Below are 13,985 nucleotides of genomic sequence, written 5' to 3' on the forward strand. Positions count from 1 at the left end.
AATGTCTGGGAGCATTTGGACAGATTTGCATACACATAGGAAGTGTTTTGGGATTGAGGCATGCACTCTAATAAGGGTTTGTCTATTTAGTTAACCAATTAACCAACTGTGCGCTCAGTTAGATGAGCATGTTGTCTTCGCTGTGCATGTTGTGTGTTGTTCAACATGAATTATGAGTCATCCTTTACATGTCATTACATGTTTCTCCCTCTCAAATCTGCCCACAGAAGAATTGAAGGAGTTACATATGTATGTTTTAAAAAAATAAGAATTTCTCAGCTTTTCTTCACCTTCTCCTGGTCCACAGGTGGGTTCTCTATGAGAAACCCAACTTCAAAGGGGAGAAGATTGCCCTAGATGAAGGAGAAATCGAGCTCACCTATCCCTTCATTTCTCCTGATGAGCAACTGCAGAACGGAGAACAGAAAGTCACTCCAAATGGAGAAACAAATGATGGGCAAACTGAGAACAAACCGGCCCGCAAGTTCATCATTGGATCTGTCCGACGAGCTGTCAGGGTAAGAGGAGGAGGAAGCTCAGTTCTTAGGATTACCAACCTGCCTCACGTCAAGTTAAACATAAAGGAACTCTTTTACTGTCAGCATTCTTGATATTTCTAACATGAATGAAAGCTGATAATTACGGCATGTTGTAGTAATCTTCACACAAAGTGACAATTATGGAATAAAGAGCTGAGCATGGAGCTGTTACAAAAAAAAAAACAAAAAAAACACACAACTCCAAAGTATTCATGTGTCAATAAGCTGCAGACTCAGATGAGAAGGATCACTTCCTTTGTGAGGGAACATCAGCTATGAGATTTTGTCCATGTGGTGTTTTTATCTGAGGATTATCAAACGTGCAGGTACCTCAGTGGTGAGGACCCCAGCGGCTGGAGAAGGCCAAGGACATGCCCATATTGGGGCTGATACAAGGGTTACATTCAGGATGTGTGTTGGACTGGATGTTTGCTTAGATGGTTACCGTCCAGAACCCAGGGCAAGTTCTGTAGTGTGAGCACCAGCACCTGCTCCCGCAACTGATGTCATAAATTTGATTTTCTTTGTAAGTTTGTGCATAGCATTAAAAGTGGGCATACATAAGTATCTGGTGGATCAAGGCTTAAAATTCATACTGGAGGTTTTTAGTGACTTTTCTGAACTGGTGTGCAGCACCATCTAGTGTCAGAACAGAAGTATGTGCCTGGTCTTTTGACAGCAAGACATTAAATATTTTGAATGATAATAAACAAGATGAAATCACAGTTATTGTCCAGATTTCAATAAAAAAGGTTTAATGCGTTTGTCTTAATAGACGTTAATGGATTGGTACATTTTCCAGCGAAGCTGCTGCTTTTCCTGAAATCTCAATTCAAATAAATGCTCGATTTGTCTTGTCCCTCAGGATTACAGCGTCCCAGAAATCAGTCTGTTCCCAGAGGAGAACGCTGAGGGGAAGAAGGTCATCTTTAGGGATACGTCTGAGGATGCCCGGATCTTTGGATTCCCCATCAAGGCTAATTCCATCATCATTAATGCTGGGCTGTGAGTTATGATGAAAATGCTCAATAGATTTATAGACTTTAGTGTTTGTCATTGATTCATTATTAAGTCTCTGCCACCCCACCCCCAACCACCTCCGTACAGGTGGCTTGTGTATGCTCTACCTTTTTTCCAGGGTGCTCCACGTGTCCTGGAAGTGGGGGGATACCCCAATCCGGCAGCCTGGGGAGTGGACCAGCCTTATGTGGCATCACTGCATCCACTGAAAGTGGTACGTGGTACGATGCAGAGGTATCAAAACAGCCCTACATAATACACATAATGCTCTGCATGGAAGAAATACCAAGTTTAATTTTTATTTATTGCAGGGTGAGCCAAGAGTGGAGAATACAGGTGAACCACAGGTAAGAACATAATGACCGTGTTAGTGTATACTGAGGTGTGACACACACAAGAGCGTTTATACATATACAGGTGAAGATACAATCATACAATGGAAAATTCCAAAAAGAGCATTGCTGGCAGCAATCACATGGAATTAATCAGTCTTTGTTACATTCTGTCTCTACAGATGATTGTCTACGAAAAGCCATACTTCACTGGGAAGTCGAGGACTATAACCACAAATACGAGAGACTTCATGACCAGAATGGACAAACAGCAGAAAGCTTTCATGTACAATGTTGGTTCCCTTAAAGTTGAGGGAGGAATGTGAGTGCTGGCTTCTACTGATGCTCAAAAAGACAGTAGTTTATAATAATGAGAACATTTACTGTTTTTCATTGAAGTGGGGTATAACTGACAGGGGGAGAAACTATCAAGGTGTGAAAATTACAGGTTTAAAATGGTAACTGTGTTCTTGTTGCTGTAGTTGGGTTGGTTACGAGAAAGAAGGCTTCCGAGGACACCAGTACCTCCTGGAGGAGGGAGAATACCAAGACTGGAGGGTGTGGGGAGGCTGTGATGCTGAGCTGCGTTCTGTTAGGCTGATTCAAGCGGTGAGTTTTAAATACAAGCTATTACAAACAGTATAAATATTATATAAATTAAATATTAGCTCATTGGTTTCAGTAATGAGCTGCCAGGGCCTGATATGATCCACACCTACTGACACCTACTGGCTGAAGAAGGTAACAGCACTCCGTGTGCCAGGCAGTACAAATGGGTGGGCTACTAACCATAGGTAGTCACCCAGACTGGCTAACACAGGGCAGGAGAATCCTGATCGTGAAAAACCCCCACAAGGGTACGACATCCTCAATCTACCAGCCAATTAGCTGCCTCTCCACAACATGGAAGTTTCTATCAGGCATCATATTAACTACATTGAGTAGGCACATGAGTCAATACATGAGCACAGCTCAGAAGGGGATTGGAAACAATACCACAAGGTTAAAGCACCAGCTACTGGTTGGCCAAGCGGTACACTCCGACACGAAGACCAGGAGGACCAACCTGAGCACCGCCTGGATTGTCTACAGGAAGGTCTATGACTCATGGATACTGAAGTGCTTAGCACTATACAAGGTTAACATATCCTCCTGACTACCTTCCTGGTGGTCAGGAGGATATACGGTCACAATCATCGCTGTTGGTGATATTGGTTAGCATTAACCACGGCTGACGGCAGCTACTAGTGTCAATTTTGGTTAGTGTGCCGATAAAATTATACTTTGGCTCGGTCTGTATTGGTAGACAATGGGATTGTTCACAGTTGTGTCTCAGTTTGGGTTTGAGCAGCTTCACCTGTGACTGATCAAGTCAATCCTTGAATGAGAATCGCTGGTGCACGTGTTGTATGTGGAGGTTTATGGCTGAGGCGGGGGTGTAAGCTGCTTTTCACTTCATGGCCATGCATATGCTAATGCTAACCGTGGTTATGGTTTTAATACTACTCATCAAAAGCAACAGGTGCAGAAATAGATAATTTCTCGAAGATCTTAAAATATATTTTTTTAGATGTTTACGTGGTATTTTTTTTAGCTACAACTATAGTTGGTCTACAGAGATAGCCTAGGTACAGTATTAGCGTGCCAAAAATATGTAGTAGAATTTATCCTTCTGCTCTCTTGCAGGATCTGTCCGACTCCATCATGGTGATGTTCGAACAGCCAGAGGAGGGGCAGGAGGACATGGAGGAGAACACCTTTGAGGTGACAGAAGCCATACCTGATGTTGAGCTGTTTGAGTATAAAACCCTCACACGTTCCATCCATGTACTCAGTGGAGCGTAAGTTCATAACTTTACTACCGATGTTGCGTCACAAACTATAGTTACTACTGGTCATACAGTATGTCACCCCCAGTAATAAAGCAATCGTTCCCTTTTTTCCAGATGGATTGCATACTCCCATGTCGACTTCTCTGGGAGCCAGTACATCTTGGAGAAGGGTTTCTACAACAACTGTGCCGACTGGGGTGCTCAAGACAATCGCATCTGCTCAGTGCAGCCCATCCTCCTGGTAAGAACCACTCGTGCAAACGTGTCAACGAGTTATTTGCATTGACATTGTATTTTCTGCTTTTATTTCAGGCTTCAAATTCCAACTCAAACTTCAGGACTGAAGTAAGTATTTTCTTTCTACTTTTATGCATCTTAGGCAATACTTTTTAATCCGGTATTGCTTTTTGTCTATGCTCTTGAATATTTAAAAAATGCAGAGGTTTCAGGAGCCAATTGTGTGCACACCTGTGATGCCTAATTTGCTGCAAGTGACACATTATCCTACAAACACAGTCTTATTCCTCTACCTGCAGTCTTCTCAGCACGCACTGCAAATATTGAAAACACACTGCAAACACTCAATATTTCTATGTTAATTTGTGGCACGAGCTGCATTATGCCCCCCCCCCCTTTTTTTTTTTTTTTTTTTTTTTGCATTCCTGCCGGTGTGATATAAGCTTGTTTCTGTATGCATCTTCATGGATGTGATTCACAGCAAAACACCGGGATCACAGTTTACTTGCTGTTGCTGTAGCTGTAAGTCAGCAGGCTGGTTAAAATGTAATTTGAATGCATTCATGGTGTGTCTCTACTGAGTAGAACTACTGCACACAGTTATTATGAAAGCCTGAAACGTCTGAAATTATACTAACTTCAAAATTTATGAATCAAATGTGAAATTTCAACTTTTGAAAAGTACAAATTAAGATAAAAGTCACAGTTTACACTTTTTAAAGTTTGTCATTAGAATTGAGCATTTTCAGTCAAAATTATGAGAAAAGTATTGTTAATTTAGACATGTTATTACTTTTTATGTCATTATGAAATCCCAAGACAAATTTTGGACTAAGTCAAAACACAAATGTTAAAATTTCGACTTGTGCAATAATCAGAATTTTGAGATAGACTGCTGATTGCTTGCATGATTTAGCAAATATGTGATATTCTAGCTATTTGCAACACAAATTTAATTTGTATAATATCTTTTCATTTTATAAAACAATTTTTTTTTTTTTTTTTTTTTTAGCATGGCAGAATTTTATAAAATTAGGCAATGTGTACAGCTAGCAAATAGGTTTGGCAGTACTATTCCAGCACAGCTAGTATTGCTGTTAACAAATTATGAATTGAAAATTACTTGAAATGGTTTATTTATAAAATCCAGTATGGTGTGATAGCTTACTGCAAACACTGATTTGTTTTTATAACAATGTGTACTTTAGTAGGGGAGTATTTTTTAAATTAGATTGTGTGTATAGTTAGCTAATACATTTGATGCCACTGTTCTGCCACAGCTAGCATGGCTTTTAGCCAATAATTAAATATTACTTGAATAAATGTATTTTTAAAATCCAGTATTGTCTGACATCTTAATGCAAATATTGATCAGTTTTTATCAGAGATTGTATTTCAAGAGGGCAGAATTTTACAAAATTATGCTTCATTAGCTGTGATAGCTTCTCCATAATTTTTTCCTCAGAATTGAGTGATTCCATATTTTTTCCCTCTGCTTGGTCTAAAAAAGTAACCGTTACTGACTGCCACAATCTTTTTTTCTTGATTTCTTATAGTGTTTCTTAAAGCCAGAAAGTTGCCATTTGAAATGACTTTAGTTTTGTGTCATGTCTGTGATCTGCTTTTTTTCTACAAAATTAAACAACTGAATGAACATCCTCTAAGGCCGGTGATTCCATAATTTTTGCCAGGGGTTGTGTATATATATATATATATATATATATATATATATATATATATATATATATATATATATGCTTCTTCTTGTCAAAGAAATTTGAGTAGGCATCAAATAATTCTTTAAAGTGACTTCAGTCTATCATATATTAATGTTCAGTACTTAAGTGTAATCTCGCATCAACTGTAATTTATCTGATGAGTCACTTTTGTTTTATTTACATCTGTTCTCTCTCTTTTCTGTCAGATATTCCTTTACTCTGAGCCTAATTGCCAGGGACAGTGTCAAAACTTTGGTCTCAACCAGGAATTGCTCTCGGAAAAAGTGCAGATTAAGTCCTGCCGAGTGTCAGGTGGGAGGTGAGGAGCATTTAGTTCAGCTTTTTAAGAAAATGTCTACACAATAAAATTGGAGTGCTGGTGAAGGAAAGCTGATCAAGAAAATGGGATTCAGGTTTAAAAAAATTAAATGTATAATAATGCACTGCTGTGTCTTCTAGCTGGGTGCTCTATGAGAATAAGCAGTACTCCGGGAACATGTATGTGTTATCAGAAGGAGAATACCCCAATTTAACCAGCATGGGCTGCCCCTCTGACTGCAAAATATCTTCGGTTAAGGTGGTGCCACTGGTGAGGAAAAAGCTCAGTCAGCAAAAAAAAAAGTACCCGGTGTGTGTGTGTGTGAACCTCTATGTCTCCCTGTGCAGACGTTCTCAGTTCCATCCATCTCTCTCTTTGGTCTGGAGTGTCTGGAGGGCCGAGAGATCACCACAGACACAGAGGTCATGAACATGTTTGAAGAAGGCTTCAATAACCACATCCTGTCCATCCGCGTCAGCAGCGGCTGGTACGTGTGTGTGTGTGTGTGTGTGTGTGTGTGTGTGTGTGTGTGTGTGTGTGTGTGTGTGTGTGTGTGTGTGTGTGTGTGTGTGCGCGCGGCACTGCAGTGTTTTGTGCTGCCCTGGCACATGTTTGAATCATAACCTTTTCAGGCTGCTTATCTTATATTATGAGAAACTTAATAACTTAGATGATGATTCAAACTTCTTGATTACGTAGGTGCAAAAATGTCATATTTTAATGTTCTGTAAATATTGATATGCGTTTGAGTTATGTCACATAATGAGTTGTGCAAGCCATAATTAATTGTTTGATTTTTAATGTTTGCTCTGAGGTGAAGTGCTTATTTGTTAAAAAATTTTGTATAAAGGTGCCTGGTTGTTCTTGGGTGGTCGGGGGGGGTTGCACAGCAGTGTCCAGTTCTCCTGTGAAAATGCATGCTTGTAAGAAAGAATACAAACGTATATGTAATGAAAATATGTTTCTACGATTGAGGTTGAAAGCATGAATTTGATAAAGTATCATTTCTCTCTGTAAATGGGCAAATATGTGAATGTAAGAGTTTAAATGCTGAGTTGTAGGTTGCTTTTGTGTGTTCGTTTGCACTATGTGATTCTGGAACTTTAATTTGGCCTCTTTATTTGCAGTTGGGTGATATTTGAACACAGTAACTACAGGGGGCGCCAGTTCTTCCTGGAAACAATTGAGATCACCAACTGGCCCAAGTTCAGCTCTCTGCAGACAGTTGGCTCTCTGTACCCAGTCAGACAGGTACATTTTATTTTAACCAGCACAGTCATATTGACAGCCTTTTAGATATCATTGGTACCATTATTTGTTATTTATTTAATGGCACAGTGCACAAATTAATGTGGCTTAACTGATGGACCAAAGAATAATTCTCATCACTTTAGGATGTTATTGATAGTTAATTCACCACATAACTACTTTGGTAAGTCTGAATGTGTGAAAAACAAACAATTATTTTGCAGTTGGAATACATATACTACATATACTGTATATCAAAACCATTTTGTTGTTACATTAACAGTTTTTGCATATGTTGTGGTGTGTATCCTGTAGAAGCGCTGCTTTTTCCGTGTCAAGAACAAAGAAAGCGGACACTACATGTCCATCCAGGGCGGCGTGGAAGAGATGAAATCAGGGCGCGTGGTGGTGGGGCCAGAGGTGGAGCCAATGAGCGACATCTGGTTCTACCAGGATGGGTTCATCAAGAATAGGGTAAAGCACAATTTACTGTTGTCACCACCCGACAAAATTAAACCAAAATTTCCAAACTGACAAAAAACAAGTAAAAGATGCGTGTTCCAGGATCCAAACAAAACAAAAGTCATCATGCACATATGGTGCCTACGACGACTATGTCTTTGTAGTAGTCAAAATTGAGGCTTCATTTTACTCACAAAAGCCAACACTTTATATGAAAATACTGATATTTCTTCTAACAGTGAGATTTTGTGTATTTGTTGTAGTTGTCTGCAACCATGAGCCTTCAGGTGATGGGCAAAATTGAGCCGGCAGCCAAAGTGGTTTTATGGTCAGAGAGCCGCCAGCCGATCCAGACTTGGACAGCCAAAATGGACGGTCCCGTTGTTAACCTGACTTTCCCTGGTTTCGTGCTTGATGTTAAAGGTATAACGGCAAAAAATATTATCTCTATTTTCTGCACAGTTTCAAACTAACTTTGATTAATTGTATATATGCGAAAATGTAATAAATCCTAATGTAAAATGACAGTTATGTATGTTATTTTCAAAGCAAAAGCTGGTGTTTGATTTTTGCTTGAAGCCTCCAAAATTAGCGTATTTATTAATATTAATGTGTATTCACAGAAAATACCATAGTTGTTGTATCTTGTGAGAGATATAAGTATTTGGACATTTGGCCAAGTCTTGTTTTAAGAATTTATGACAGCATATCAGCTGCACATAAAGAGCATGTATTAAAAGCAGCTTTACTTTCAGTGTAACTGCATTAAAATCAGGTGGAGAGTGTAGAATTTCACATTTTTTTTCTGTGTAGTCCTTAATTTCAAAAAGGTCAAAATTTACTGGACAAACCTTGACATGTTTGCATGGTATTTCTCCAGCCACAGCTTAAACATTTTAAACAGAGAGCCTAGATTTGTTCCTTTTAACAATGCCTTATTGCCTTCACTCTAAGATGAAGGCAAATAAAAGCTGTTGTGGACAGTATCTGCAATCAGCTACTGGAGCTGGTCTTGGTGGCTTCCCTCTTTAGTCTACTTCTTACACAGTTACTCAGTTTTTGAGGACAGCCTACTCTAAACACATTTAACAAGAGTGCTCTGAGAGCACAGTATCCCCTTGCTGGCAAATGGTGCTTTGGTACAAGTGCTATGTGACTAAAAAGTGCTCAAGATATCGGATAGTCAATTTCAGAATGCATACACCAACTCATGAAACTGGCAGTGTCTAGGTTTGTTAATCAAGGGCCTTAACTCCGCTAAAATGTGTCAATCTTGTACAATATTAGAATGTGCATATTACCAACCTATAACAAGGAATTGTACCAAGTTTCATGAAATTCTTCAGAATGTAAGCACCCACTCATGAAACTAACGGACTCTAGATTTGTTAATCAAGAGGCATGAATATAACGTTCTATCTATATATGACATGAGTGGTTTTATTTATTTGTTTTTGTCGTCGTCTTCTTCAGGTGGCAAAACGTACGACAAGGACCATGTGGTGATCACGCAGGAGAGCGAGGACAGGCCGAGCCAACAGTGGATGATTGAGTTACTGTGACCTGAAAGGACGATAAAATAAAAAACTGGTGTGCTTTGACTTTGTATACTGACAGGAAACTAAGCATATAAATATGTGTATATTAATAAGGATCTGTTTTTGTACTTTGGGAGTTGGCGCCATTTGACCAGCGTGGACGGACCTATTGAGTCATCCTAGTCTCCAATAATTGAGGCTGTAGTCGGTCACAGACACGCCTCCGGTCATTCAAATCACTTCCATCAATTTGAGTACTGAAAACCAAATCTCCCGATTTGTATGGTTCCAGGCTCAGGCAAATGATTTGGCTGGAGAATCACATGCGGTTGACGTCGGAATAACTTTGTTTACACTGGAGCAAACGGAGGTGTAATTGCTTCTGGGCGGCCTATCATGTTTGTTTTTTGACATGAAGACAGTGTGGTGGTTAACGCTAAAGACAGGCTGTGAATGAATGAAGCCAAAATAATGTGCATTATACAGTCAATGTGTTGTGCTTTTTAAAGGTATTTATACATTCGTATCAGTGTTTTATGGGAAGTGCTGCATCATGTTTGCCGAATATCTTTGAACTGTGCAATCAACTGTTTATTCTTTGGAGGTATTTCTACTGCTGGTATTTTCACTGTATGACATGTCATTACATGAGAATTGTTAATATTTGATACTGAAGCAGATGTGATGTAAGAGGGAGTGGGTTTAAAATGCTGAATAAAAATAAACGTAAAGAAAATAATGCAATTTTATTGCGAACATACTATTTTTGGGGGCCTAATCATCTCACCAACAAAAATATCCTGTTTTTCGACGCAGACCTGTTCATATTTATAACTGGGTACCTGCTGGTATGATTGAGCAACAGCCATCTGACATTTAATGTCAGTGACCTTGACCTTCCCCTAGATAATCGACTTTGAGCTGACCTTGCCAGGGCAATTCTGGAATTCACCTCATTTTGGATTAAATCTGGTTGAAAACTAAATTTGATTTAAACCAAAATGAATTCTTTACCTTTTCGTGGCTCAGTGGTTAGCACAGTTGCCTCACAGCAAGAAGGTCCTGGGATTGCTTCCCACCTGGGCCTTTCTGTGTTCGCATGGGTTCCCTTCAGGTGCTCTGGTGACCTCCCACTTCCAACGACATGCAGGTTAGGTGAATTGGGAACTTTAAAAAGTGTTTGTCTGTTTATGTGGCCCTGCAACAGACTGGCGTCCAGTCTAGGCTGTGCTTGTCTCACCCTGTGACTGCTGGGATAGCTTCCAGCACCCTGTCATGACCCTTGATTGGAGTAAGTAGATATAGAAAATGAATGAATCTAAGGGCAATTTTGAAATCGACCTTCACTGACATACAAATTTCGAAGAAATCAGCAAAAAGACTTCTGAGGAGAAGGTCAACAACCTTGGCTGCAATGATTGACCTTTGGTCAATTTAATCTTGCAGGGCAATTCAGAACCCACCTCCATATATATGTTCCAGGTTTGGTGGGTATCAGAGTAGGGGGGGGGAGGTATCAAAATTTTGACCTTTGGCCCCCAATCACCTTGACCCTAATGATTGACCTTTGGCAAATCTGATCTTGCCTCAGGAATACCGAAACCAGCTACATATGTTGTGAAAATCTCATTTTTAACCCTAATGACCTTGACATTTGTGAAATCAAACCGACTAAGTGCAATTCCACGGTTGACCATCATCCACATCAGGTTTGGAGAAAATTGGACAAAGGACCTGGGAGGAGTGGGAGAGCAAATGGATAAAAGCTGTGATGATCAGTGAGTTTGGACTGTTTATTCAAATATTTATCCAGGTTTTATTTATTTCATATTACTTATTTCAGCTTTCATTCACTGATTTTTACCCGAGGCCATCAAAGTATGGCCATCGTGTATTGCCAAGGCTTTGCGTCCGTCCATCTGGCCGTCTGTGCTCAGCACAAGTCCAGTCAAGGTCAGCACCACGTCATTTTGGCGAAGTGGCCATTCCGAAGGCAAGAATTCATACTTCAGTGACTGGTTGCCCAGTGAAAACACGCTCAGGCTGTATGCTGTTCTTTTGAAATCATCCAGTTTGCTTTTGTCTCTAGCTTGCTTCTGTCAGCCAGTTGATAGTTATCATTGGCTGGAACGGTGAGATTTATACACTGAGCTGACCTGAAATCAAATCAAATCAATTTTATTTATATAGCGCCAAATCACAACAAACAGTTGCCCCAAGGCGCTTTATATTGTAAGGCAAAACCATACAATAATTACGGAAAAACCCCAACGGTCAAAACGACCCCCTGTGAGCAAGCACTTGGCGACAGTGGAAATGCACCATTATACATTAAATTGACTTTAAAGGAGTCTGACCACTTTCAAAAGTGACCAAATTACATGTATTTGTATGGAGTTTGGTGATGTGTTCACTGACAAAACCCACCCCTAGAGGTTAAAGGCCTGGATGGCTGACCTCGTGAATTGTTGCCAGTGTCTTCAAATTCACTGGGAACATCCATGGTCATGTTAAAAGATGGCTAACCTTGACCTATGTTAAGAGGTTTAAAAAGTCAAATTCTTTTCCCTAGTTTTATGCTATGAATCATGCAAATCTGTTTTTTTGTGGGCGGGGGGGGGGCTACCAATCAGAGTAGAGTGGCACCTCACAGGCTGGTCTGTCTGGCGCTCCAAAATAGTTTTGTTTCTGGGTACATACAACCTATTTCTTATATATCATGTAAAAGCTAGCAAAAAATAAACACTTCTAAATCTGAAAACACTGTTTTTGTAACCTAATAACATCTATGGAGTGATTTACAAGACATCTTGCGGATGTTAGCGTGGTGACGTCACTGGCTGGTCTTGCTAGCTGCTAACTCCCCTTCATTTCTGGATAAATCTAACATCATTCTCATATATTATGTAAAAGCTAGCAAAAAATAAACACTTCTAAAACTGAAAACACTGTTTTTGTAACCTAATAACACCTATGGAGTGATTTACAAGACATCTTGCGGACGTTAGCGTGGTGACGTCACTGGCTGGTCTTGCTAGCTGCTAACTCCCCTTCATTTCTAGATAAATCTAACATCATTCTCACATATTATGTAAAAGCTAGCAAAAAATAAAGACTTCTAAAACTGAAAACACTGTTTTTGTAACCTAATAACACCTATGGAGTGATTTACAAGAAATCTTGCGGACGTTAGTGTGGTGACGTCACTGGCTGGTCTTGCTAGCTGCTAACTCCCCTTCATTTCTGGATAAATCTAACATCATTCTCATATATTATGTAAAAGCTAGCAAAAAATAAACACTTCTAAAACTGAAAACACTGTTTTTGTAACCTAATAACACCTATGGAGTGATTTACAAGACATCTTGCGGACGTTAGCGTGGTGACATCACTGGCTGGTCTTGCTAGCTCCTAACTCCCCTTTGTTTCTAGATAAATCTCACATCTTTCTCATATATTACGTAAAAGCTAGTGACATGCAGTCAAAGCTAACTGCAGCTCTTCACAACCTCATGGATATGTACACGCTTCTGCAGATGCCGTTAAAATGTAATTACAATATTGTTTATGATTGATTGAGTTTATTGTGCAACATGAGTATAAACATATAGTGGTGAATGTATCAATGATACACTGATAACACAACAAGGCATAAACACATATCCATTGTGGTCCTTGTGAAACAGAAATAGAGGGGCTTGATTGAGCATGTACAATTTGTACATAAGACAATAGGACATATATATATATATATATATATATATATATATATATATAATATGTGTGTGTGTATTACTGTTTTTTTTCCTACCAGTGTGGTTTCAGTCCCTGTTTCAACACAGCTTTGCATTTCTTTGGTTAATGTCTTTCTGCAGTGCACTAAGATAACAAAAGGAAAAGCAGTGTACAAAATAGAAATAAACCCTTTTTTACCTCTGCCAAGGAGGTTATGTTTTCGGTTGCGTTTATTTGTTTGTCTGTCTGTCTGTCAGCAGGATAACTCAAAACGTTTTGAACGGATTTTGATGAAATTTTGTGGAGTGGTTGGAAATGACAAGAGGAACAAGTGAATAAATTTTAGTGGTGATCTGGATCACAATCTGGATCCCAATGTTAATGCGTTAGCATGTCTATGGCATTTTCAATGTTAAAAGTTAGCATCAAGCAGTTGCAGCTGTCATCACGTTCGGGTGCATTTGTTTTCAAATTGTAATATTTCTTAAATTTATTTTTGTTTATATATTAATAATCAAATGATTATTATATACAATTTTAGAGAAAGAGACAAAAAGAAATAGATCACTGTGCCAAGGAGGGAATCTCTTTAGGGTCAGTCACCCTATGGCCTTGTTTAGAGAAGTGTTTCATAAATGTTAAAAAATTAATATATTTGCATTGTATATTTAGTTGAATAGTAAATTGAATTTTGTCTCTTATTTGTTTTTGTCTATAAGCACATGCAATATCAATATCAGTGCTCAGATGACAGTAGCTTCTGGGAAAGGTGCAAGTTGCAATAAATTGTGATGCCAAGCGCTAAGGATACATGCTATCCAGTCACAGCAGATGAAACTTTTTTACTACTGAGCAAACATCATTGTTAGACTTTTTTTTAGGTTCAATGATTCCACGGCGTGTAGATGTTATGGCATCAGTGACCCCATGGCCTTGGTGGAGGTTTGCACTCTCTGAGTGCTTCTAGTTTAGATTTTGAATTAAGATGATGTTTTAAAGAACACA

At 39.2% G+C, this 13,985-nt stretch overlaps 1 protein-coding gene across 1 annotated transcript in view; it reads left to right on the forward strand.

Annotated features, from left to right (window-relative positions):
* LOC117501807 overlaps positions 1 to 9,984 on the forward strand; it is a 94,039-nt gene extending 84,055 nt beyond the window's left edge. The window contains exons 9-24 of the mRNA XM_034160767.1: positions 308 to 518; positions 1,405 to 1,544; positions 1,647 to 1,773; positions 1,871 to 1,906; positions 2,074 to 2,213; positions 2,374 to 2,500; positions 3,578 to 3,732; positions 3,838 to 3,964; positions 4,036 to 4,068; positions 5,885 to 5,997; positions 6,138 to 6,267; positions 6,345 to 6,484; positions 7,125 to 7,248; positions 7,561 to 7,719; positions 7,971 to 8,130; positions 9,181 to 9,984. Of these exons, the coding sequence (XP_034016658.1) occupies positions 308 to 518; positions 1,405 to 1,544; positions 1,647 to 1,773; positions 1,871 to 1,906; positions 2,074 to 2,213; positions 2,374 to 2,500; positions 3,578 to 3,732; positions 3,838 to 3,964; positions 4,036 to 4,068; positions 5,885 to 5,997; positions 6,138 to 6,267; positions 6,345 to 6,484; positions 7,125 to 7,248; positions 7,561 to 7,719; positions 7,971 to 8,130; positions 9,181 to 9,269 (2,011 nt within the window). The 3' untranslated portion in view covers positions 9,270 to 9,984. The remainder of the gene's footprint in view (positions 1 to 307; positions 519 to 1,404; positions 1,545 to 1,646; positions 1,774 to 1,870; positions 1,907 to 2,073; positions 2,214 to 2,373; positions 2,501 to 3,577; positions 3,733 to 3,837; positions 3,965 to 4,035; positions 4,069 to 5,884; positions 5,998 to 6,137; positions 6,268 to 6,344; positions 6,485 to 7,124; positions 7,249 to 7,560; positions 7,720 to 7,970; positions 8,131 to 9,180) is intronic.
* Positions 9,985 to 13,985: the final 4,001 nt, after the last annotated feature.

The sequence above is a fragment of the Thalassophryne amazonica genome, chromosome 20, assembly GCF_902500255.1.
Source record: "Thalassophryne amazonica chromosome 20, fThaAma1.1, whole genome shotgun sequence".
Classification (NCBI taxonomy): domain Eukaryota; kingdom Metazoa; phylum Chordata; class Actinopteri; order Batrachoidiformes; family Batrachoididae; genus Thalassophryne; species Thalassophryne amazonica.